General features: G+C 37.9%; 4 protein-coding genes and 1 long non-coding RNA gene across 6 annotated transcripts; 3 read left to right on the top strand and 2 right to left on the bottom strand.

Moving 5' to 3' along the window:
- Nucleotides 1–7,939: 7,939 nt before the first annotated feature.
- On the top strand, nt 7,940–10,911 carry LOC133727364 (uncharacterized membrane protein At3g27390). Of its 2 annotated transcripts, none has more exons than XM_062154958.1 (9): nt 7,940–8,099; nt 8,225–8,333; nt 8,430–8,625; nt 8,710–8,843; nt 8,958–9,234; nt 9,332–9,438; nt 9,574–9,748; nt 10,045–10,493; nt 10,607–10,911. In XM_062154958.1, exons 1-9 carry the CDS (start codon nt 8,009–8,011, stop codon nt 10,755–10,757), a joined length of 1,689 nt encoding a protein of 562 aa, XP_062010942.1. In that variant the 5' UTR covers nt 7,940–8,008; the 3' UTR covers nt 10,758–10,911. The 2 variants fall into 2 exon arrangements, with proteins under 2 accessions (XP_062010942.1, XP_062010940.1); XM_062154956.1 differs by having other exon boundaries at nt 8,958–9,246.
- Nucleotides 10,912–11,491: 580 nt separating this feature from the next.
- Nucleotides 11,492–12,259, bottom strand: LOC133711319 (E3 ubiquitin-protein ligase ATL4-like). Its single transcript, XM_062137479.1, has one exon. It carries the CDS (start codon nt 12,257–12,259, stop codon nt 11,492–11,494), a length of 768 nt encoding a protein of 255 aa, XP_061993463.1.
- A 5,611-nt stretch (nt 12,260–17,870) lies between these two features.
- Nucleotides 17,871–18,563, top strand: LOC133711248 (photosystem I P700 chlorophyll a apoprotein A1). The gene has a single exon (XM_062137423.1). The coding sequence runs from the start codon at nt 17,871–17,873 to the stop codon at nt 18,561–18,563; it is 693 nt and encodes a 230-aa protein (XP_061993407.1).
- Nucleotides 18,564–19,381: 818 nt separating this feature from the next.
- LOC133727363 (uncharacterized) lies at nt 19,382–21,465 on the bottom strand. The gene is made up of 5 exons (XR_009855141.1): nt 20,989–21,465; nt 20,802–20,856; nt 20,333–20,429; nt 20,130–20,233; nt 19,382–20,039 (listed from the first exon to the last, which is right to left on the bottom strand). It is a non-coding gene; the product is annotated as an uncharacterized LOC133727363 (long non-coding RNA).
- Nucleotides 21,466–22,169: 704 nt separating this feature from the next.
- LOC133727362 (putative glutamine amidotransferase GAT1_2.1) lies at nt 22,170–24,184 on the top strand. Its single transcript, XM_062154955.1, has 4 exons — nt 22,170–22,445; nt 22,544–23,286; nt 23,378–23,602; nt 23,700–24,184. Exons 1-4 carry the CDS (start codon nt 22,358–22,360, stop codon nt 23,934–23,936), a joined length of 1,293 nt encoding a protein of 430 aa, XP_062010939.1. The 5' UTR covers nt 22,170–22,357; the 3' UTR covers nt 23,937–24,184.
- Nucleotides 24,185–24,402: the final 218 nt, after the last annotated feature.

Genomic DNA, 24,402 nt, shown 5'->3' with positions numbered 1-24,402 from the left:
ATTGTATTGACATTCGATAAGATCGCTTATGTCTTACAAAATGCACCTCCTCACACTCCATTGGCTCAAGATGCAACCGATGAGCAACGTGTTGCTTATCAAAAGCATAAGGATGATGACACGCAAGCTAAATGTGTTATGCTTGCATCCATGAACTCACAACTTCAGAAGCAACATGAGAATATGGATAGCGCCAGTTCTATATTACTTCATCTCACTGAATTGTTTGGTGAGAGAAATAGAAATGTGCGATTCACAGCTGTCAATGAGCTTGTTAAGACAAAGCATGTGAGGGGTGCTCCTGTGCATCAACATGGTCTAAAAATGATAGGCCTTATTGAGCAAATTCAAGACCTTGGATTTGCACTTGATGCGGAGCTAGCTCAAGATCTTCTTCTATCCTCCCTAGATGATTCATTTTCTCAGTTCATAATGAACTATAATATGCAACAAATGGATCATAGTCTTTCTGATCTTCTCAATATGCTGGTAACAGCTGAGAAGCAAATCAAGAAAGAGAGTGGGAGTGTGGCCATTGTCGCTTCTTCTTCCAAGTCCAAAGGCAAGGGCAAAGGGAAGAAGAAACAAGTGGCAAAGCCTAAAGGAGCAGTCCAAAAGAAGAAGAAGAAGGAACAAAAGGAACCAAAAGGTGTTTGTTTCTTTTGCAACAAGGATGGGCATTGGAAGAGGAATTGCAAAGCTTATCTTGCATCCTTGAAGAACCAGTCTTCAACAGCAGGTATGATCAATGTGATTGAATCAATACTTACAGTTAATAATACTTCTACTTGGATAATTGATTCAGGTGCATCTCACCATGTTTGCACTTCGTTGCAGGACCTAGTGGGAGCAAGGAAGCTTAAAGCTGGAGAAATCACCCTACGTGTTGGAAATGGCACAAGAGTTGACGCCAAAGCCGTGGGGACTTATATTTTGAAGTTACCATCAGGAGATACATTGGAGTTAAATAATTGTCTTTATCTTCCTATATGTATAAAGAACCTTATCTCCATCTCCATGCTTTTGAAGGATGGTTATAGAGTAGTTTTTGATAAACTAAGTGGTTTTGTATCTATTAATGAACGCATGATATGTCATGCTAATATTATTGATGGTCTCTTTCATCTAGCTTTAGATGGTAGTATTAATTGTATGAAGGAAAATGCTTTGGGATCTAAGAGATCTCGGGAAACGGTTAACCCCATTAAGATGTGGCACCTTAAGCTTGGTCATATTAGCCAAGATAGAATTCACAAATTATCCAAAAATGGATATTTAGAGTCGTTAGGATCTGATCCTATGCCTACTTGTGAGTCTTGTCTAAAAGGAAAAATGACCAAGTCACATTATGGTGGACAAAGAACAAGAGTTAAAGAACTCTTAGGCCTAATACATACCGATGTATGTGGTCCCATGTCCACTATTAGTAAAGGAGGATTCTCATACTTCATAACCTTTACCGATGACTACTCTCGGTTTGGTTATATATACCTTATGAAGCACAAATCTGAAGCCTTTGAAAAGTTCAAAGAATTTAAGAATGAAGTTGAGAAACAAACCGACAGAAGTATTAAGGCTCTAAGATCTGATCGAGGAGGCGAATACTTAAGCAATGAGTTTATTGATTATCTCAAACAAGAAGGCATTGTTTCTTCACTAGCTCCTCCTGGAACACCGCAACTCAATGGTGTCTCTGAAAGGAGAAATCGAACTTTGTTGGACATGGTTCGTTCCATGATGAGCTATACTGATTTACCTATATCCTTTTGGGGATATGCACTTCAAACAGCAATTTATTTGTTGAATAGAGTGCCTTCCAAATCCGTCCCTCTTACACCATATGAGATGTGGCATGGGAAGAAACCAAGTCTCAATCATATTAAGATTTGGGGTTGTCCAGCTTATGTCAAAAGACTAGAAGCAGGCAAGCTTGAAGCTAGATCAAGCAAGTGTTTATTTGTGGGATATCCTAAAGATAGTTTAGGATATTATTTCTATCAACCTGAAGAACAAAAAGTGTTTGTTAGCAGGAATGCCACTTTCCTTGAAAGGGACTACATCCTTGATGGAAATGTTGAGCAAATGGTAGAACTCAAGGAAGTGTCCAACAAGCCACAAACTAACACTTCATTTCCCGTTGAACAACTTCCTGAACCAACTATAACACAAACTCCAAGAATATCTAGTAGGATCCGGATACCTCCCAAGAGGTATGGTTTGTGTCATGAAAGCCTTGGGGAGTTAAATCTCCTTGGTGACAATGAAAACCTGCATGATCCTTCTAGTTATAATGAAGCAATGTCAAACGTTGACTCAAAGAAATGGCAAGAAGCCATGGAATCCGAGATTGACTCTATGTATACCAATCAAGTCTGGACTCTCGTTGACCCTTCACCTGGTATTAGACCAATTGGAAACAAATGGGTCTTCAAGAAAAAGATAGGCTCAGATGGTAAAATAGAAACCTACAAAGCTAGGTTGGTGGCAAAGGTCTATAAGCAAAGAGAGGGCATTGACTATGAAGATACGTTCTCTCCTGTTGCCATGGTTAAATCTATTCGGATATAAGCAAGCTTCAAGGAGTTAGAACATCCGTTTTGATGATACAGTCAAATCTTTTGGTTTCACACAAAACATGGATGAACCTTGTGTTTACAAGAAGGTCAGTGGGAGTGCTGTTGTGTTCCTTGTACTTTATGTAGATGACATCCTACTCTTTGGGAACGATGTAGGAATGTTATCTTCAATTAAAGTTTGGTTGTCCAAGACCTTCCTTATGAAGGATCTTGGAGAAGCTGCCTATGTACTAGGAATAAAGATCTATAGAGACAGATCAAAAAGATTAATTGGATTATCTCAATCCTTGTACATAGACAAAGTGCTGAATAGATTTCAAATGGAACAATCTAGGAAAGGTTTTCTGCCTGTCAGACATGGCATTCACCTTTCTAAGAAAATGTGTCCACAAACGATTGAGGAAGTGCAAAAGATGAGCAAGATCCCATATGCATCTGCAATAGGGAGCCTCATGTATGCGATGCTATGCACAAGACCTGATATCAGTTATGGCGTAAGCATAACTAGTCGATATCAGTCCAATCCAGGTTTAGAACACTGGAATGCTGTTAAGAATATCCTTAAGTACTTGAGAAGGACTAAAGATTTATTCCTCGTTTATGGAGGTGGTGATTTGCAATCAGAGTTGCAAGTGGAAGCATACACAGACTCAGATTTTCAATCTGATGTGAATGACAGAAAATCCACATCAGGGTTTGTCTTCACCTTGAATGGAGGTGCAGTAAATTGGAGAAGCTGCAAACAAAGTGTTACTGCAGATTCCACTACTGAGGCAAAATACATTGCAGCTGCAGAGGCTGCAAAGGAAACAGTTTGGATGAAAAAGTTCATCACTGAACTTGATGTTGTTCCTACCATTGAGTCACCGATTCCACTTTTCTGTGACAACAATGGGGCAATTGCTCAAGCCAAGGAACCAAGGTCTCATCAAAAATCCAAACACATCGAAAGACGTTTCCATATCATAAGGGAGATTGTTAATCGTGGAGACGTTAACATTCTCAAAGTAGCATCTGTTGATAACATATCAGATCCATTCACTAAGCCTTTATCACAAGCAAAGCTAGAACAACATCTTGAGAAGATGGGTGTACGTTTCATGGCTGATTGGGTTTAGTACAAGTGGGAGATTGAAGGAATTGTGTCCTAAAACAATCATTTTGATGTAATTATTATTGTAATTATTATTAATCAAAAGGGCAAGTTTATTGTTCATTGCTTATATTTAATATTTGATTGAACAAGGTCCAAGGAATATGAGTTAAAGAGAAAGTAATCTAAAGAGTTAGATGTGTGAGACCTTTACTCTTTCACACTCTTATCCTAAAAGGTTCCTAGTCATAGGATTATCACTTGGACATTGATAATCCGGAAAGACTAGCACATACTATGTATGCTCAATATGGAGGATGATATGTCTCTTGTCATTTGTGTAGAGACACTAATACAAGTATGTGGGTGCTCTTAACTTAAAGAGTACACTGAACGCGATCATTAGAGTTCTTGTATGGAGTCTTACTTACATGTCAAACTTGAACTCTAAATTGCAATAATACAAATTAGTCCTTTGACCTGAGACACCATAGTTGTCTTATGAGTGAATGGATTATCTCTTGATGATGCAATAATATTGTGTCCCTTAATGAATATAATAGATGCATTCATTGGTATAATCAATTCGGTCATGGAGACATGTGAGTGTACAACAAGGAATCTCTATCCTTAAGTAAATAAGGTGTATGTTCAAAGATGTGATTCAATGAGTCTTTGGCCAAAGCATTGAATGAGATTTAAAAAGGAGTTTTTAATCACATTCTAGGAATCACATAAGAATGAAAATCACATTAGGGGATTGACATATCAATTCCATACCCCGATGATGTGATTTAGAACATCGTGTTAGAGAAGGACCGTATTGTATTGTAATTCCAATTGAATAGGTTCTTTGTCATTCTACATTAACTAGGGTAGTCATGATATGTTGCAAGACGTCACTCATGACTTGTGAAGTCCCCGAGGATTAATAAACATTTATTATCCTAATAACAAGGGAGAATCAAAAATGGAGTTTTTGATTCGTAAACAAAATAGAATGGTTTCTATAAACTTCACTGCCTTGTTAATTAGAACCTAAGAGATCGCACACCATATAAGTGGATCATTGAGATTGTATATGAAGAAGATTAAACAAGAGTTGGTTATGAGCAAATAATTAATTAGATTTATTATTTGAACATAATTAGGATTTTCGGGTAAAACCGAACCTATTGGGCCTAAACGATTGTCGGGTTTTTTGGTGTGGACTTGGGCTTCACTAAATGAGATTTAAATGAAAGCCCAAGACACATTTTTAGTGCCCAATAACATGTATGGACCAGCCAAAATATTGGCTTTATGAAAGTCAATATTTTTCTTTTAGTAATTGGAGTTATTTCCTATTATATAAAAGGGAAAGCATGGACAAAGAAAAGTGTGTGTCTCCACACTATTATTTTCAGATTAGAGAGAGAGAAAGAGAGTTCTCTCTTGGTCCATTTTTCAGAAATTAAAGGAAATAAGAACACTTGCATAATTTCTTCTTTTCTTTCATCTTTCTTCATCTCTTGATTCACTTGGTGAAGATCCTTAGAGGCCATATATTTTTGTGGCTTTACTTGTTACATCAAGGAGGAGATTACAAGCACAAGAAGGAGTATAAGAAGGAGTTCTTAATTCAAGGTGCTTCAAGGTGGAGGAAACACACACAAGGAGAGATCAAGGAGAGGAACTTTGGTGGTTCACTTGGATCGGATTAAAATCACGCTCCAAGGGTGAGTAGAACAGAAACTCCCTCTTTGTTCTTCCTTACCATGCATGCTATGTTTATATACATATCACAATAAGCCAAGATCATGGGTTAAAGGAATGGATTTTATGTTTAGTTAGTAGTTTAATTGTTAAACTTATTCCGCACTAATTAAAAAGTTTTGAAATCCATCCATTCCTTCAGTTTCAACACACTATCCACCCAATTGACACACCTACACATTTCCAACTCAAGTGCTTCTCTGTCTACTCATGCAATCTGATGAAATTCTTCTCAGCATCAAAGTTGAGAGGCGTACAATAGGCCCACACATACTGCCACCTCCTGGAAAGGATACTAGTAGCTTGTGCTTCCTTTAGGGGCAAGGCAATAGAGACAGTATACTCACAAGAATTTCATCGGGTAATCCACTGATTCTGTCGACCATGTTATCAGCAAAATCTTTTTTCTTTCTCTTTCTCAAGTTGCAGCCACCCTATGGATTAACCCAAGAAAAAAAGAAAGTTAAATCAGTGTTGAGAATGATAGTATTACCGGGAAATCTTCACTTTTTTCTCATTATGCAATTGCAAGGAATTAGGAAAAGATGCTGCTTTGCAATAGTTTGACTCCCAGAAACACAGTGCAAGTTTAATTTCACTGGAGATATTTACAGAAAAACGTTGCAACATTTAGGTAGAGTTTGACCTTGCTACTTGGTTCCACCATTGGCAATGGAAATGAGAGCCATGGCTAAAGAAGAACCAGAACCCAACAGCAGAATGAGAGCACCGGATCACATTTTTATAGGGAAACAGATGCTAAACATAGAATGTGGCTCTTAGATTACCACCGCCTCTGTACCTAGGAAAATAGCAACCCACTTAATGATATTGAAAGTGTAAAACACATTTACTTTTCGGAAATTGTTGGGTTCCGTCACATTGGCCCAGAGGAGTTGCATTTCTGTACCCAATACAATTAATTAAGTTAATGTCGTTCAACAATTAGTAGCTCTGAGAAGACCAAATTCAATTAGCAACATTGAATAGAATTTAGAAATGCCAAGAGTTTGAGAAGAGCCCACTTCAATACTTCATACTCTCTCTCATTTTGTTATCTCATAATCCTTGCCCTAGAGGGAAAGCACAAACGGGCTACGGTTGAGAGTTTGGAATAGGGCCAAAATTCCCAGAATGATGATAATGATGATACTCCTAAAGTCATAAACATTCATTATTAAATACAAACAGTCATGTCTAATTTAAGTACTGTATCCTACTAGGCGCTAGTATAATGACATGCAGGCACACAACTCATAATTGTCCCTTTAGATCAACAAGGACATATATGTGTCCCTATAGGCACCGAAAAGGACACATCATTTGTCACCTCGGGACTGTTTTGTAGTAGTGTTATAATCTTTGTAGGATCTCAGTTACTTTATTCTCAAGTTATCAGGTTATCACTGTAATTACTCTATGTACATGTATTTCATGATAGCACCTCTGCTTCTTCGTGTTAATATGTTTCATGCATTGTGTGTTTTGATGGTTTCATAATCATGTCAAGAAGCAAACAAAACATATATATTAAAAGATTTCACTTCTGTACAACGTCATAGAAGCATGGTGGCCAAAGACGAAGAAGTTAGCATATCGAATTAAGCAAAACTAATCATTTTATTAAAAGCTGAGTCCAAAAACAAACATCAAATGCCTTTTCACTTGCGATTAGTTGTTTATTCCCCAACCAATAATTAAGCACGAAATGAAGAGGGTGCATGCACATGCATGCATACATATATAGCAGTCATGGAGAACTAAAATGAATTGAAAACAACATAAACAATAGAGTTATGTCAAAGGGAGAAGCTAGTATCTAAGGAGATTATCTTCCACGCTACATAAAACATTAGTATACATAGCAATGAAATAATTGTCAATTATATATTGCTTGTTTGAAATATGAGAGTGAAAGGATGATGTATGTGATGAGGGTTTGTAAATCAATGGTTGACAATATCAAGTCAAGCTTGGAATCCCTCTTTAAATTCAAGATATAAGTTCAAATGTTTTTTTTCGTCTTTCTTCAAAAATCTATTATCGATTCAAGTTTTATAACTTATACATTATATAAGATCGAATATGTGTCTTATTGACGATCTTTTACATGACTTTAAATTACCCGATAAAATCTTGAAGTATGGGCTAATCCGGAGTATAGACTACCCCGTACTCCCGGAGTATGAGCTTTTACAGAAACTCAATGGTGTGACTGCCAGACAAAAAAAAAAAAAAAAGTAATATTACAGCCACTGTCACGGAATATCTAAGCTCCATAATTGCCATAACTCTGCGTCTCTATGCACCTTTAATTTGAGTAGTCCCTTTTTGTTCCTAACATCTTAGAGTTGGGTCGATTGATTTTGGTTGGATCTTAGGTATTCTGTTTCTCTCATTCTTTGTCATCTTCTTGCAGCACACGTCTCCCTCTCTGACACTTACACTAATATAATAACAGTCTATATGATTATTGGCCTTTTCTTTTTTAAGAATAAAATTCGTAAGCGTATTGCAGAAGCTGTTTATATATAACTTCTGTTAACATGGTGGCCTACCTGTCTCTCTGTGATCATTTCTTGCTATGGATTTGTCACAAACTGGGAGAGCTGGGCTGAAAGCTCTCTATGTGGTGTTTGCTTTCTGCTCTGCTCTCTTTCTGGGTTTTCTCAAAAGTACCCTTCTGTTCTGTTCCAGTTTGGGTTTGCTTATTGGACTAATTACATGTTCTTCTGAGCTTTAGAGGAAAATTTAATGACGGGTTCTTGGAGTTTTCATAGAATTTTGATCATTGTTGCAGGTGTTCTTGTGGGTCCTGTTTCTGCTCTAATAATGATTATAGGGAATGTGGGAATCATATTGGGCTTGTTTCCTGCACATGTTGCCTGGATAATCTACACTCTTATAAAGTAAGTTTCTTTGCCAAAACCCCCTTTGAAATTTTCAGTAAATGTCAATTTTTGCAGGTTTTTATTTAGACATATGCACATGTTTGGCAATTGCAGGATTGATAGATTTGATGTACCACTTAAAGTTGCAATATTGTTTGGCTTGCCTGCCCTGTTTGGTATCTGGCTGGGTTTGAGCATAGCTGGGAGTGTTCTTGTGGGATTGGGCTATGGGTTCTTCACCCCTTGGGTTTCTACTTTTGAGGCTTTTAGGCATGGCAATGAGTTGAAGAAGTTCAAACATTGTGTTATTGTAAGGTCTTAAACTCGGTCCTTTCTTTCAATTTAGTATCTTATTTAGTACTACCAAGTCTCAGTCTGCTTTCTTAATACATAGGATGGAACTTGGGGAACTGTTAAAGGAAGCTGTACTGTAGTTAGAGACTTTGCAGACATATGTTACCACTCGTACCCGCTCTACTTGAAGGAGTTGCGTGAATCCCCTGCTTCAGAAGAAGTTAAAACTCTAAGGTAATCGTGTTGAAATTAGTACTTATGTGATTTATGTTGGAGAAAGTGACTAGATTAGGGACTCGTATGTAATATCAGATAGACCAAGTGATTTTCTTTGGAGTTATCTTGTAGGTTGATTCATGTACCAGCATGTATACTAGTTGGTGTGCTGGGGCTAATGGTGGAGATTCCTCTTTACACTGCAATTGCTGTTGTGAAGAGTCCATATATGCTGTTTAAGGGCTGGTATCGACTGATTCATGATCTGATTAGTCGAGAAGGACCATTTCTTGAAGTAGCTTGCATCCCTATTGCTGGTTTGACAATCCTCATGTGGCCAATTGTGGTTGTTGGAAGCATCTTACTGACAGTTGTCTCCAGCATTTTTGTTGGATTATATGCAGCAGTGGTAGTATATCAGGTTTGCTCGTACTAAACGATGACCCTCTAACTTTGCCTTTCATAATTACTGAAATTATGTACTGTTTAACAATTTGTGAATGAAGGAAAGATCTTTCAAGAGAGGTGTGACTTACGTGATTGCAATGGTTGCTGAGTTTGATGAGTACACAAATGACTGGTTATATCTTCGAGAGGGCACCATCTTTCCGAAGTCAGTAAATTTAGCTTCTTCACTATATCAGCCATTGCTGTTGAGCGCATTAAGCAATACTATAGCTGCTAGCTAGATTTGGTGCTCTTTTCTTTTGCGAATATTAACAGTATTGACCACATTATGCGCAGCCAGGCCCCATTATCGAAAAAGAGTTGTTTCTCAACCATCAGAGCTTTCTGTCCGAGGAAGGCTGGCAGCTGGAGGTAAGCTCAGTTCTGCTCCAATGGAGGCACCTGCAATGCATATGCCAAGTGCGGCCAATTCAAGATCAGTTAGAGAGGCTATACATGAAGTAAAAATGGTACAGGTATATAGGTTACGAAAGCTCAAATACACACATATTTACTTCCTTGTTTTCAATAAATTGTTGATTAGTCATATAATTAATTAAGTACCTTTGATATCTATTCAATTTCCCAAGTTTTGGTTCAACTAGCTCCTTGATTCATTAGTAAATGAAGTCAATTTGATGGAATAAAACCTCTTTGACAAGATCGGTCAATCATGATCAGACGTCAAGTTAAGCAAAATAATGTTTATTTTTCTTCCAAATGTTATGGGAAAAGTGATTAACGCCTTCCCCTTGTTTACTCAATGCAACAGATATGGGGACATATGATGAGATCCTGCGAACTGAGGGCTAAGCAACTGTTGGATGCAGAAGTTATAACCCCAAGTGATCTCTATGAATGGTTGAAATCTGAGAACAGCAATGAAGGGTGCATCATTGGTGTTGGTTTGCCTTGTTATTCATTCTTGCACACACTTCTCTGCTCCATCAGATCAAATTCGGCTGGTTTGCAGCTGCTTGATGATGTTGAAGTTACCTATTTGAATAGACCACATGACAAACTGATGGACTGGTTCTTTAATCCTATAATGGTCCTGAAGGAACAGGTCAAGGTCATAAAATTGGAAGAGGGTGAAGTGAGATTTCTGGAGAAAGTACTACTTTTCAGAAGCAATACACAGCGCATGGAGGCTTGGGATAATGGAAGTTTAATACCTCAAGATGCTCTAAGAGCTGCTCAAATCGAAGGCATTAGTAGAAGGTATGAAGTTTTTGCTTATATTCCAATTCCATCCAACCAATTAAAAAAAGAAAACAAGAATTCCTTTTGTGATTCAGCACATTCATGTTTTGAATTGGTGAATGCAATTGTAGGATGATTGGGATGATGAGAGGTGTGTCAAAATTTCCCACTTATAGGAGGAGATTTCACCAAGTTGTGAAGAACTTGATCACATATTCCATACAGAAGGAGTCTACTGTTGCGCCCAGTTCCATCGAATCTACCTCCATCGAAGATGTTTAGCATAAAGTTAATTGAACTTTTTTTCTTATATGTAGTTTTCTTTTTCTTTTTACACTTGCACATAAATCTGCATTGTAATTAAATTCGTAAGAACCGTATTTTAGTTTGTTAATCAGATATCGTTAGTATATACTATTAGCTAAAACAAAATGGTCCTGCATAGTTGATCTTCGTCTCATTTTATTGAGTTTCGTTCAATAAACAACCATAAGTCACTTACAACTGAAAATTCCATGCCAGCTGAAGAAATGATTGATTATTGAAAAATGTCACAACATCGATCTTACAAGGATTGTCGGAAACTAGTCCTGAATATATGAAGCATACCGGAATCCTTCCTAAATACGGAAGGAATTCAGGATAGAGAAGAATGTTATTGGGGAAGAACATGATTCACCATAGCAAAAGTCATTACATGAAGATGGTGTAGTAATATATTGCAGTTCTGTTGCAAAGTAAAGTCACACTAATTCACTGTCAAAACTCATAAGTGCAATACATGAAGATTCAGAGAAAAGAATTGCAATTTGACTCAGATCTCTACCAATTATAATAGAATGTCATTCCTTTGATTAACCAAATCGGAGGATTGGTAATAGCAAATTACGAACTATACTAAAGCTTCTTTTCTTTCACTGGACAATTCCTTCCACATAAATCTAACCGCTGGTTAAAACGTTGTCGTAGTATAGTGGGAACGACTGTCGTTTAAGTCCATCTCTTTGACCTCAACTTCAGGATAGCCACCGGTAAATCATTTCCAGTCCCTCGGATAACTCCGTCCAACGACGGCTGCTCCCTGTGAAAATCATGCCGCAGGAGCTCTGATACTCCAAAGTTTGCGCCGTAGACGGCGGAGGTTGACTGTCGATAACGACGGCGACGATCTCGTTATCCTCGCCTTCGTCGTGAACAGGAAGAAGAACCGCATCTCTCAGTTGAAGCTCCCACTCCTCATCCACAACATACTCGAATTCACCTCCGCGAATTGAGTGAGTTCGAGAGCTCGAATTCGCCGCCGTGTCTTGCCGCCGGCCGCGGCTGACGCTGCCGATTGCCAGCCGGAAGCTTCCGCCGGCGGAGGCTGCCTGGAGGAGGTCTGAGTCGGACCGGAAGACCTCGGCGCGGCAAACCGGACAAATCAGCGAGTCGCCGGCGAGCCAGCTGTCGATGCAATCCACGTGGAAGGCGTGGAGGCAGAGAGGGAGGAGGCGGAGCACGTGGTCCGGCTCGAACTCCGCCAGGCAAATCGCGCAGTCTCCGCCGACGGTGACGGAGCCGGGGCGTTTCAGGTCGGAAAATTTGAAGCGCGGGAGGAGGAGGCCGGCGGAGGAAGGCGCAGGAGAGACTTGCCGGCGGCGAGAGTGTGAGCTCTGGACAGGCGCGGCGGCGGCTGGTTGACGGAGAGGTTGTGATCGGAGGCGGCGGAGGTAGTAGAAGAGGAGCAAAGCAGCGACGGCTAGGATGAAGAGGATGAGGATCACAATCGCCGACGATAACATGGTTTGCGGTTGTGGTGGTGGTGGTTAGGGTTTTGGTTTATGACCGCGTCTGTGAGATTTGAATTTTTGTGTGGAGGGGCAAGCTTTATATAGCGACGAAGGATTTGAAGGAGGAGGGAAAATTTAAGTGGGTCCCCTTCAGCCTTTAGCACGTATGAGAAAATGGCGCACGTGTGGAATCCGGTAGCCCATGGAATTCTTGGACACGTGGCGAAATCTCGTGCTCGTTTCGGACCCGACCCGTAAGCTAACTCGCTCTCACTCAGTTTATATGGGATGTAATTTTGTTGTTTTGCTTGATGTTGTGTTCTGTAATCACCAAGTTGGCGTAGAGAATGGACTTAATTGGCCAGCCATATAGTAGCATCAGATTTAGTGACCTCCTTGTTTATTACTTCGATTAAGATTAACATAATGGACAATTTGGAAAAATTAACAGCTTGGGTTTTAGCATTTGTAAAGGGTTGTTGGGTTTTAGCATCCTTACATCTTATCCAGCTTTTCGGATTTTCAGGAATTTTGGGTGTCAAACCCTGAGGCAGTGTTAGTATGTGTAAATCCAGCAGAATTGCTCAAGTTTAAATTGTACGAGAAGCTTGAATGATGCAATGTTTATTAGTATTTTTTATGTAATGAGGAATTCCTTTCAGTTTCAACTATATGTATTCGATCAGCATCATGTGTTAAAGTATGGAGTTGTGAATCATGTGATTAGAAAACCGTTGACATCACCAATTGAAACTGGTGTGTCTGTGTGTGCAGCGGTGGATGTGGAAAGACAAGTGTCCCCATTGTTATGGACTAGTTTCTTTTCTTTGACTTTGTTATAGCAGATGGGATCGATCCTGCTAGATTTTGTCAATGCTGAGCATGTACGTATTTCTACAGTTACTTAATTCAGAACCATCTTATCTTCAAAGAACTTACTCATCAGTCAGGCTCTAATGTCAATGCATGTTGTATCTGCTTGTATATCACTCAATCCTGCAGAGATGAGATTGATGCTGTAGAGCAATTTGTAGAAGCAGGGTTAATAATTTTAGTGAAATTGATTCATAATTTAGTGATGTATGGCGGAGAAATTGACAAGATTTGAGAGCCAATGTAATCTCACATCACATATGTGAGTTCTCTTGTAGGTTGATTCATGTGCCAGCATGCACTATATTTGGTGTATTAGGGCTAATGGTGGATATTCCTCTATACACTGGTTAAGGGATGGTATCGGCTGATCCGCTATCTGATTAGTCGAGAAGGTCCATTTCTTGAAGTAGCTTGCATCCCCATTGCTGGTTTGAGAATCCTGATGTGGCCAGTTGAGGTTGTTGGAAGCATCTTACTGATAGTTGTCTCCAGCATTTTTGTTGGATTGCATGCAGGAGTTGCTAATATATCAGGTTTGCAGCATTTCAAAAAATATTGACCCTCTTTTGCTCTTTATCTCTGCAGCATTTCATGATAATTGAAACTATGCTTGTTTCAACCATTTGTGGATGAAGGAAAGATCGTTCAAGAGAGGTGTGACTTAATTATGTGATTGCAATGGTCACAGAGTGTTGGAGAGGAAATATCCCACATTGGAAAAGTGACAAATAAAATATAACTTATAACTTATAAGTGGGTGGCTCTTACTCAATTGTACCGAGGTCTTTTGTGATTAAAACCCAACACCTATCGGGTGGTTAAGTTGGGACAATATCGGTACAATGGTGGACCACAGGTCACGCTTGTCGCTGTTTAACATGGTATCAAAGCGGGTCCCTCTCCAGTTACGTCTCCAATTATCATGGGCCCGAATTTGGGTTCCTTATATTGCCATCGGAAAAATTCCGATCGGATTGTTACCAAGTGTCCGATGTGGGCCTTGGATTGTATTGACCAAGTCTCCGATATGAGGCTTGTGTCCCAATTTCCAATGTGGGAATTGGATTCATTAATTTCACGTGCAGACCTAGAGCTAGGTTGCACGTGAGGGGGCGTGTTGGAGAGGAAATATCCCACATTGGAAAAGTGACAAATAAAATATAACTTATAACTTATAAGTGGGTGGCTCTTACTCAATTGTACCGAGACCTTTTGTGATTAAAACCCAACACCTATCGAGTGGTTAAGTTGGGACAATATCGGTACAATGGTGGACCACAGGTCACGCTTGTCGCTGTTTAACACAGAGTTGTCGCTGTTTAACACAGAGTTTGATCAATACACAGCTAGCTATATCTTCGAGAAGGCAGCATCTTCCCAAAGTTGGTAATTTTCCTTCATTATATAAGATATTGTTCTTGGAGCTCATTAAGCAATACAACATTTTTTTTTTTGTGCTTTTTCTCTTGTAAATATTAACAAGAGTGGTCACATTATGCACAGCCACCAAGAAGATCTATCTCTCAACCATCGGAGCTCTCTGTCAGAGGAAGGCAGGCAGCTGGAGGTAAACTCATTCTGCTCCCAAGAAGGCATCTGCGGTGCTAATGCCAATTCAAGATCAGTTAGAGAGGCTATACATGAAGTGAAAACGGTACAGGTATGTTTTTCGTTAAGAGACAGAAGTTTCTTCATGGTGAATAAACGTAATGAAAGCTCAAACGTGCACACATTTACTCTGAAGATGCTAATTAAAGAGCTGCTCAAATCCAGGGCGAAGGTATGAAATTTTGCCTCTATTGGAATTCCAACCAACAAAAATGAAAACAAGAATCCCACATTTAGTCAAGAACTTTTGCAAGAGTTTGTTCAACATTTTTTTCTTGATTTGATAGGAATAGCTAGACTACTGCATTTAGTTATACTAATTTCTGTTAAAAATGAAAAGTCCTTTTGTAACTCTGAATACTCGTGTTTTGAATTGGTGAATGTATTTGTAGGATGATTGGAATTCTCTCAAAATTTTCCTACATATGAGGAGATTTAGCCAAGTTGTGATGGCCTTGATCAGATATTCCATACAGATGGAGGGTACCATCACACCCGGTTCCATTGAATCTACATCAGTAGATGATGTTTAACTTTTTTTCCTTACATCATCGTCTCGACTTGGTAATTTTGATAGAAAACGGAGTGTGAATAGTAAGTTTAAAAAAAAAAGAGTGTGAATATTATCACTCATGGTCATGCATAGTTGATCAAGGTTTGTTGGGTTTCTTATGAAGAAAATGACTGCAAGTCAGAAACTAGTCTTAAACTACTTAACTATTTGAAGCTATACTGGAGTTCCTCCTATGTAGTAGGCATTAGGGGGGGGCATTCAAGCTTGAGAAAAGTCAAGTATTCTGAAAGAATATGCTCTGAATGAAAGTATTCACCGTAACAAAACCATATTTGGCACAAGATTAAGGTGAAGCCTTTTAACGAAAGTGGTTTTTTTTTTTTTTTTTTGATTAGTTAACAAAAGTAAATGGGAACTGTAATGATATTACAAAAGCAAAGTCGGACTTCATTGTCAGAGGTGCAATACATGATTGAAAGAAAAGAATTGCAATTTGATCTCTACCAATTACAAAATTTCATTCCTTTGATATATCAGAAATCGAAAAATGATAATAGCAAATAATGAACTATACTAAAGTTTCATTACTTTAGGAAGTATGAAGTTATAATGTTCCGGTCCGAACAAAGCAGGGAAACCGTGGTAGAAATAAATTTTGTTTGCCTTTCATTAGTCTCACAGAGTTGTGTTGCCTCCAGTATTTTCATTAGTCTCACAGAGTTGTGTTGTTGTTCATAAACCAAAAAACTTGAGAGCATCCCTACAGTAATTACACCGATGAGAAGAGGTTTATGCATACTGCTCATGCATTTTAGGAAGTTCATGAATTTTGATAGGTTAATCCAAAAAAAATCCAAGAAACTAGCGGAGAATAAAGAAATGAAAACTATATGAAGCTGGCTGCAAAAGTAAAACCATCTTATTTGCAACAAATAAGACACTTCTTTGAAGTGTTTGCCTTAGGCCCCAAAGTAAAAGGCATAAGAGAAGTTCATACAAATTCCCACAGTATAAATCAAGTTGTGTTTTCTTGAGCAATGCCATGTTATTTTTCCAGTAGATAGAAAAAGTATTGTCGACTGTAATCAGGTCGGTGTAAATTTGTTGTCTATCGTGATATAGTGATGCACTGTGTTGCTAAGTGTGGATAAGAACTAGAGCACATACCAAATAAATAGTGCCCGCATTTTGGGAATAACAAAAACAAATAGTGCCTCTGATAGTGCCTACACAACAGATATTATGACACCCTTATATCAACGATCACATCCTATTTAGACATTCGAATAGTTTCTAGGACTCATTTACCTAAATCAACGATCTCATCCTATAGCTAGTAAGGTATATACTATATGCGTATTCTGTTTTGATTATAAAAAATGAAGATAAAAAAAAATAATTATGTCACTTAATTTTTTCTTTAGAAGAAACAAGAAAAAAAATTTTAACTATTAAGTACGATCATGAAAATATTCTCCAAAATGGGAGGAGGAGAATGAAATGAGAGTGCCCAATGTGCAAGGCCATGGACGTCAGCACTGCTTGCTTTTTTGAAGATATGCCGGAAAGATGATCCATATTACTCTTGGAACAATAGAGAAACATCCTCATTTCTTAACTTCATTTGAACCGTGCTTTTGTACTGTAAGACATAATGTTTGAGGAAATTCAAGCTCTTTTTTCAAATTTCACACATGTCACGAATTGTAGTGTAACCAGGTGACACATACTATTGCTTGCTTAATTTAGAGCCTCTTTTGCCTACGGATTCAGGCCGAAAATCCCACAAGATATACCTTTTATATAAAAATGTTCCCTGAATGAGCTCATAAGTTTAAATTTTAAAAATGATTTTATCAAGTACATATATAAGATTATAAGCTCGTAAGTTTACACTGTTTACTTTTCCAAGACTTGACGAACAAATAAAGGATATCCACTGCAAATCCTCTAAAGTGGATAGGTTTTTGGAATTGGTTTAGATCTTAAATTGAATTAGTTGTTACCTACACATATAATACTTATTTGCAACATGAAATGGATATGGACTATATGAGTTGTTTGTTGGAGAGGAAATATCTCACATTGGAAAAGTGACAAATAAAATATAACTTATAAGTGGGTGGCTCTTACCTAATTGTACCGAGGTCTTTTGTGATTAAAACCCAACACCTAACGGGTGGTTAAGTTGGGACAGTATCGGTACAATGGTGGGTCACGAGCCACGCTTGTCGTTGTTTAACATAGTATCAGAGCGGGTCTCTCTCCAATTGCGTCTCCAATTGTCATGGGCCCGAATTTGGGTTCCTTATATTGCCATTGGAATATTCCGATTGGATTGTTACCAAGTGTCCGATGTGGGCCTTGGATTGTATTGACCAAGTCTCTGATATGAGGCTTGTGTCCCAATTTCCAAAGTGGGAATTTGGATTAATTAATTTCACGTGCAGACCTAGAGCTAGGTTGCACGTGAGGGGGCGTGTTGGAGAGGAAATATCTCACATTGGCAAAGTGACAAATAAAATATAACTTATAAGTGGGTGGATCACACCCAATTGTACCGAGGCCTTTTGTGATTAAAACCCAACACCTAATGGGTGGTTAAGTTGGGACAGTATAGGAACAATGGTGCTGAGTGATATGTATTTCCACGGTGCTCTTTTTTCCAATTATGAAGCATGGCTAAGTGATCCTACTCACATTGGACCTAGTGCCCAGGTGGTTTGGCCAATAGTGGGTCAAGAAATATTGAATGGTGATGTAGGCGGGGGTTTCCGAGGAATACAAATAACCTCTGGGTTTTTTCAGCTTTGGCGAGCAGGTGGAATAACTAGTGAATTACAACTCTATTGTACTGCAATTGGTGCATTGGTCTTTGCTGCCTTAATGCTTTTTGCGGGTTGGTTCCATTATCACAAAGCTGCTCCGAAATTGGCTTGGTTCCAAGATGTAGAATCTATGTTGAATCACCATTTAGCAGGGCTATTAGGCCTTGGGTCTCTTGGTTGGGCGGGGCATCAAGTACACGTATCGTTACCAATTAACCAATTTCTAAACGCTGGAGTAGATCCTAAAGAGATTCCACTTCCTCATGAATTTATCTTGAATCGGGATCTTTTGGCTCAACTTTATCCCAGTTTTGCTGAGGGAGCGACCCCATTTTTCACCTTGAATTGGTCAAAATATGCGGAATTTCTTACTTTTCGTGGAGGATTAGATTCAGTAACTGGAGGTCTATGGCTGACCGATATTGCACACCATCATTTAGCTATTGCAATTCTTTTCCTGGTAGCGGGTCACATGTATAAGACCAATTGAGACAGTATCGGTACAATGGTGGGCCACGGACCACGCTTGTCGCTGTTTAACACAGTTGATTCAACCAATTAACCTGGAAGCTAGCTAGGCAGTGTCTCAGTGAGATGTATGCGGCCCCAAGACTACGTAATACAAAAAAAACGAGACTTTTCTTTTTTCTCTTTCCCATGTTGATCACAAATATAAAAGACATTTTACATGTTGATCATCTTTAAAATAGAAGACGTCACTACTAGCAAAAGGCTCATAGAATACAGATTTTTTTCTGTATCTTTTGCTTCAAATGATACAAATAAGGGTATCTAAAACTCATTGGGTACGGTGCAGCCACGGAATGAAAAAGGGTATTCTCTATCGCAGGTTCCACTAACCAAAAGCCACGCTTAAGACTTCAGTATCTCCCATTTTTCTTTTCTTTTTTACTGCATTAATTTTTATTTTCTTTCTCTCTCCTCATTTTCTTTTATTTTCTATTTCATATTTACCAAAATACATAAATACTTTTATACGTATACAAAATACGTTATACTTTATTTAATATTATATTTTTTGTATAATATTAATTTATCCAGAATTACAGATAATTATCCATGTGTATTAAGCAATGGATACACTACGACATCGGTATCGTTTAAATTTTATATTTAAAAAAATATTATGAAAATCAGTAATTTTAATATAAATAAATTATATCCAAATCATTCTAATTTTCAGGGAATTAAAAAAATAATAATAACAATGAGGCATAACCATTAATATTCTAAAGAAAATATATTTATAATAAAATCTACAAAGTTTAAACTTTAAACTAACAAAAGACAAGAATTAAAATTAGTCCGAAATCTCAAATGACTAGAAAATGGAAATACTAATACGAAAATCTTTATTGTAATATCAAACTACTTCCGATAGAGTTGAACGAGCGACCACCATCTTCAAGCAATGTCTTCAATCCGTCTGCATATCAGCACATTCAAATGGCAATGTGGAGCGGTAAACATCATCATTTGGTGAAAAAATCACATTTGACGGCCTTTGAGAAATGTGCTGAGCAAATTGAGACATTGTTTGCTCCATATCTTCTTATGTATCCACCGATATTCCACATTGTTTAAACATCTCTCCCATTTTTTGGACCGCCATGCCTACACACCTTACTTCAAGCATTTCTTCCATTTTTTTTGTTTGTTCGGCCATTTTCCTTTGTAATTCATCCATCAGACGTGCTTCCCTCTCTTGTGCCTCTTTGGTTTGTGCTTCTAAACGCTCTCGCAAGAGTTGCACTTCCTTTGAAACATCTCGCTCTTCCACATGAATTCCAGGAACTTCATCCCAAGTAACCCCAGCTCCAAGACCCCTTACTCAGTTTCCCTTCTCCTTACCAAGAACCTCAGCATACATTTCTTCACGGATTTCTGGAGCAGTGATGTGTTGATTCATGCTTAGCCTCTTTTGTTCGGCCTCTTCAAAATCCGCCTACAAAATGTAAATATTATATTATAAATTCAAGAATAGCACTAGTCTCATATTTGTTAAATAAACATTAATATTTCATATAGCACTTACAATTGCTTTTGCACCTGCTGCATCAATTGGCTCTTGAGTTCCTGCCTTTTGGTGTGTTAATTTGAACAATTCCCATCTATCTGGCTTTTTACCATGCAGAAGTTCTTGTGCAATTCAAAGGACGGTACATATTATATAAAGATAACACATCAAAATTTCTAGTCAATAAAATGGAAAATAAGTAAAAGTATAGACTAACTTACATATTCATGAGCCAAACTAGCATATATAGGTTCGTGTCCCTGTTGACTGATTCATTCTCTTTTGAGACCGGTTCCTCTTGTTGATGGTCACCATCCTCTGTGTGATCCATAAATTACTTCTAGCTAGAACAAAGCATATTGCTTTGGCACTAATTCATTCGAATTTAGATATTATCAAAGTACATAAACTACTAAACAATAAACCAAACCATTTGATATGCTGAAATCAAGCATGCTATTTAATCATAAGTTACTGACTTTTCCCCCTCAAACACGCAAATTAACTCCTTACACTGTACAACTTATTTGTATTAAAAGAATAGCACATGCATTTTCATGAAAACCCGTAAATGCTAAGAATAGCAAGAAGATAAAACCAAGCAAGAACAACCCACATGTAGAGAACCCAAAGACGTTATTCCCAAGCACGATAAGACCAAAAATGGCACATACAAGTAAAAAATACTACCTAAAAGCACACGAACCCGCTTCCTAAAAACCCAGCCATGTCGATTTCGCAAACCCTGCAAAACAAACAAAGATCGATCATAAGCGATTAAGCGCAAGACATACCCAAAATCAGTCAAAAAATGAAGACAAGTGCACGAGAGGGAACATGAACAAATTCGGGTTTAAGAGAAGAGCAGTAGCCAAACCTCTACTTCCCTATGCTTCCTTGGTCAGTGAAAAGCAGAACGCCCTTTTAATCTAATCGATTAGCGAGGTTTGAGGGATTGGGGCTCTTATCAGGCGCCAATCGTCCCGCCTAAATTCCTTTTGTTCCCACTCTCTTTCGTGTTCTTGTTTTTTCTTTTTTTCTTTTTGGGCGTACAAGCGGGAAATTGAAGAAATAGAAGTTGATAAGGACTACTCCAGTTCACATGCTGATCGATACTATATATGGATAATTCAATCTGGAATTGTTATGATTATATAAAGTCATTGGATGATTAAATAAAATAAAATAAAAAACTAAAGCCTTGGATACACATTGGATATATATGGAAATCCTTTTCATACGTAAATACAAATCATATTGGATACTCTTTTATGTGTTAATCAACATCAACTACGGTTTCCCGTGGTTAATGAGAAATTTGTTTGTTTTTTATATGGAACATATATAAATGTGAATTTATTATCTTAAAACGGTCCAAAAAATCAACTACATTTTGCTATGCCTTCATACAGAAATCCATGGCTAATGAACTATGAATACGGATACTAGTGTGCAAAAAATGGTAGTGCATTGAGTACCTATATATATCTGTAGTTAATTTGCAAGTATGTGTATTAAATTATTAATAGAAAAAGCTCTAATAAAATGTTAAATAGAAAAAAGGTCAAAAATATTATTTTTGGCTTATTTCCAATACTGCTGCAAACAAGGAATGATTAATTTGTAAATTTGGATAAATTAATTATTAATAGGAAAATCTCTTTATAAATTTTATATAGAAAAAAGGTCAAAAATAATATATTTTGGCGTATTTCAACTACTGTTGCAAACAAGGGATGATTAATTTGTAAATTTGGATAAATTAAATGTAAAAGAGTGGTTTGTTAACATTACTTCACACCCTTAACCATATCTATATAAGATGTTTATCTAAAAATTAAATAATAATACATTAATTTAGCCCTTTATTTAGCAATGAATACGGATGTTTGTGTTTATTCAAATTTGTATTTTTTGTAAAGCATTTTGTCGATTATGTTTTTTATTTTGTCACAGTTAGCAGTACTCATAAAACAAATAATACCACAAATACAAAAGGGTGTCATTTGCTGTATCAAATGACATGGTTGATAAAGTGTATCCAAAAGGGGGGTGGCTAGTAGCCATTTTTCTAGTAGTGCGTACGTGATCTCTCTGGCTCTCTTATCCTCTCAGTACAATAATATTTAGTAAACGATATACAACTTGTTTACGATCTCTAGCTACCTACTTCTACTTTGCTTTTCGATATATTCTGCAAAATCAAAGCATTGATCAATATCAGTATCAAGAACATATAGATAACCATGTATTCTGATCTGTCTGTGATCCTTCCTCGCGTTCTCATCGTCTCTAGACGTACGGTTCGCAAGAACAAGTTCGTAGATTTTGTGGGTACGTACTTACATGTGTATTTGAATATCCATTTGTTGCAATTCTTTACGTAATTATGAATTGATCGATTTATATATGTGTATGAATTGAAATGTCAGGTGAATATCATCTCGATCTTATAATAAGGTATGGTGCAGTACCAGTAATTGTTCCCCGAGTAAATGGGGTGCATATGTTATTGGAGAGCTTCGAGCCGATTCATGGAGTTTTGCTTTGTGAAGGAGAGGATATTGATCCCTCTCTTTACCAAAGCGGCGGCGACGACGGCGTTTCCGAGGAAGAACTGGAAGAAATCAGGAGGCTTCATGTAAGCGACACGGCCATCGATAAGGAGAAAGATTCAATCGAGCTGAGGCTGGCCAAGCTTTGCCTCGAGAGGAACATACCCTACTTGGGAATATGCAGAGGTTCACAAGTCTTAAATGTTGCATGTGGAGGTACCCTTTACCAGGATATAGAAACCGAGCTCTCTAAGAACTCCAAGATCGATGAGAATAAGGTTCAACATATGAATTACGACGACTACGACGGACATAGACATGAGGTTGAGGTGGTTGACGATACTCCTTTGCACCATTGGTTTAAGGAGGAACATATTAACGAGAGAGGCAAGTTGGAGATTCGGGTTAATAGTTATCACCATCAAGGTGTTAAGAGATTGGCACACCGTTTTCTGCCAATGGCTTTTGCAAGAGATGGTTTGATCGAAGCCTTCTATGATCCGGATGCTTATAATCCCGACCAAGGTAAGTTTATTATGGGACTCCAATTCCATCCCGAAAGAATGAGAATGCCCGATTCTGACCAATTTGATTACCCTGGTTGCCCATCTGCCTATAAGGTCCAATCTCGCGCAATCTCTTCTTTACTTTTATCATTATTCAGACATCAATCGAGATTAAATATTGCAACAAATGCATCTATCTTTGCAGGAATTTGTCAAAGCAGCAGTGGCTTACCAGAAGAAGCTTAATAGCTTAAGCTCCTCATCATCAGTACCGTCACAGTTGCCTTTAAAGCTTGACAGCGCAGTGGAGATAAAGAGAGACAGGATAGTAAGGAGTTTCTCAATTGCCAGACACTTATATACTACTGGTCGTAGTATGATGCATTCAATCAAAGAATCAGAACTCGAAGCCGGGGCAGAATTCCTTGAGGTTTTAATTGCTTCAATTCGTTTTACTCATTGTTATTTTTCTTGGTTTAGTGTGGTCTGGTCTTTGAAATTGGCTTTGATATACCATATGTTTACAGTCAAACGCAGCGTTGAGTTTACAACAGCAGAATAGATTGAAGCAAATGGGTGCAACAGTGAGGAATTCAGGTTCCTACATAGAGAGACTGAAATTGAATGAGGGGAGAGAAAAACTAGCAAGGAACGTGATGGCGAAAATGTCCTTTGAGCAAGTATCTGATCTCATGGCCTTCTACCATATGATGGGACAAATTTGTTCAGAAGTGTTGGAGAAAAAGCTAAACGGCATGCAATAATCTCATGTTTCTGGCCTGCTCTTTAGCTATCGCGCGTGCATGTTATGCTATGCTAAGCTTTGTCGTCAAAAGGAAGCTTCTGCTGCTACTTTCTAGAGGACTCACATGAATCTTTTGAGGACTCACGTGAATCCCTTGTTTCCTTTTAGTTTTAGACCTAAAAATTTCTTTCTTAATTATATGAAATGGAATAAAAAAATGTGTAATTTCTTCAATGACAATAAAATTATCACACTCGTTTTACATTATTCATATATTACTAAACCAAAGTGACATTCCTAATAAATTTGTTCACATACTAGTAACAAAATCAATGGTATTGTTATTCCCTCTAATAGAACTAAATTTATAGCCCATGATCCAATCTTTTTTGAGGAGCTAGCCCACGGTCAGTTGCAATCAACTGCCAGCTACTCTTGAAATGATCAGTAGTTCAGTAATCAGTACCGAGGAAAAGAGGTTCATT

The sequence above is a fragment of the Rosa rugosa genome, chromosome 1, assembly GCF_958449725.1.
Source record: "Rosa rugosa chromosome 1, drRosRugo1.1, whole genome shotgun sequence".
Taxonomy (NCBI): domain Eukaryota; kingdom Viridiplantae; phylum Streptophyta; class Magnoliopsida; order Rosales; family Rosaceae; genus Rosa; species Rosa rugosa.
Note: the sequence above shows the minus strand (reverse complement) of the source record. Positions and strands in the feature narration are given on the sequence as shown.

Excerpts from the sequence above, each read along its gene's own strand:
- LOC133711248 (XM_062137423.1), top strand. The coding sequence starts at position 17,871 with ATGGTGCTGAGTGATATGTATTTCCACGGTGCTCTTTTTTCCAATTAT.
- LOC133711319 (XM_062137479.1), bottom strand. The coding sequence starts at position 12,259 with ATGTTATCGTCGGCGATTGTGATCCTCATCCTCTTCATCCTAGCCGTC.
- LOC133727362 (XM_062154955.1), top strand. The coding sequence starts at position 22,358 with ATGTATTCTGATCTGTCTGTGATCCTTCCTCGCGTTCTCATCGTCTCT. Across the intron at positions 23,287-23,377 it reads GTTGCCCATCTGCCTATAAG|GAATTTGTCAAAGCAGCAGT; the intron begins GTCCAATCTCGC and ends CTATCTTTGCAG. Across the intron at positions 23,603-23,699 it reads CCGGGGCAGAATTCCTTGAG|TCAAACGCAGCGTTGAGTTT; the intron begins GTTTTAATTGCT and ends ATATGTTTACAG.
- LOC133727364 (XM_062154956.1), top strand. The coding sequence starts at position 8,009 with ATGGATTTGTCACAAACTGGGAGAGCTGGGCTGAAAGCTCTCTATGTG. Across the intron at positions 8,626-8,709 it reads AGTTCAAACATTGTGTTATT|GATGGAACTTGGGGAACTGT; the intron begins GTAAGGTCTTAA and ends CTTAATACATAG. Across the intron at positions 9,439-9,573 it reads GAGGGCACCATCTTTCCGAA|GCCCCATTATCGAAAAAGAG; the intron begins GTCAGTAAATTT and ends ATGCGCAGCCAG.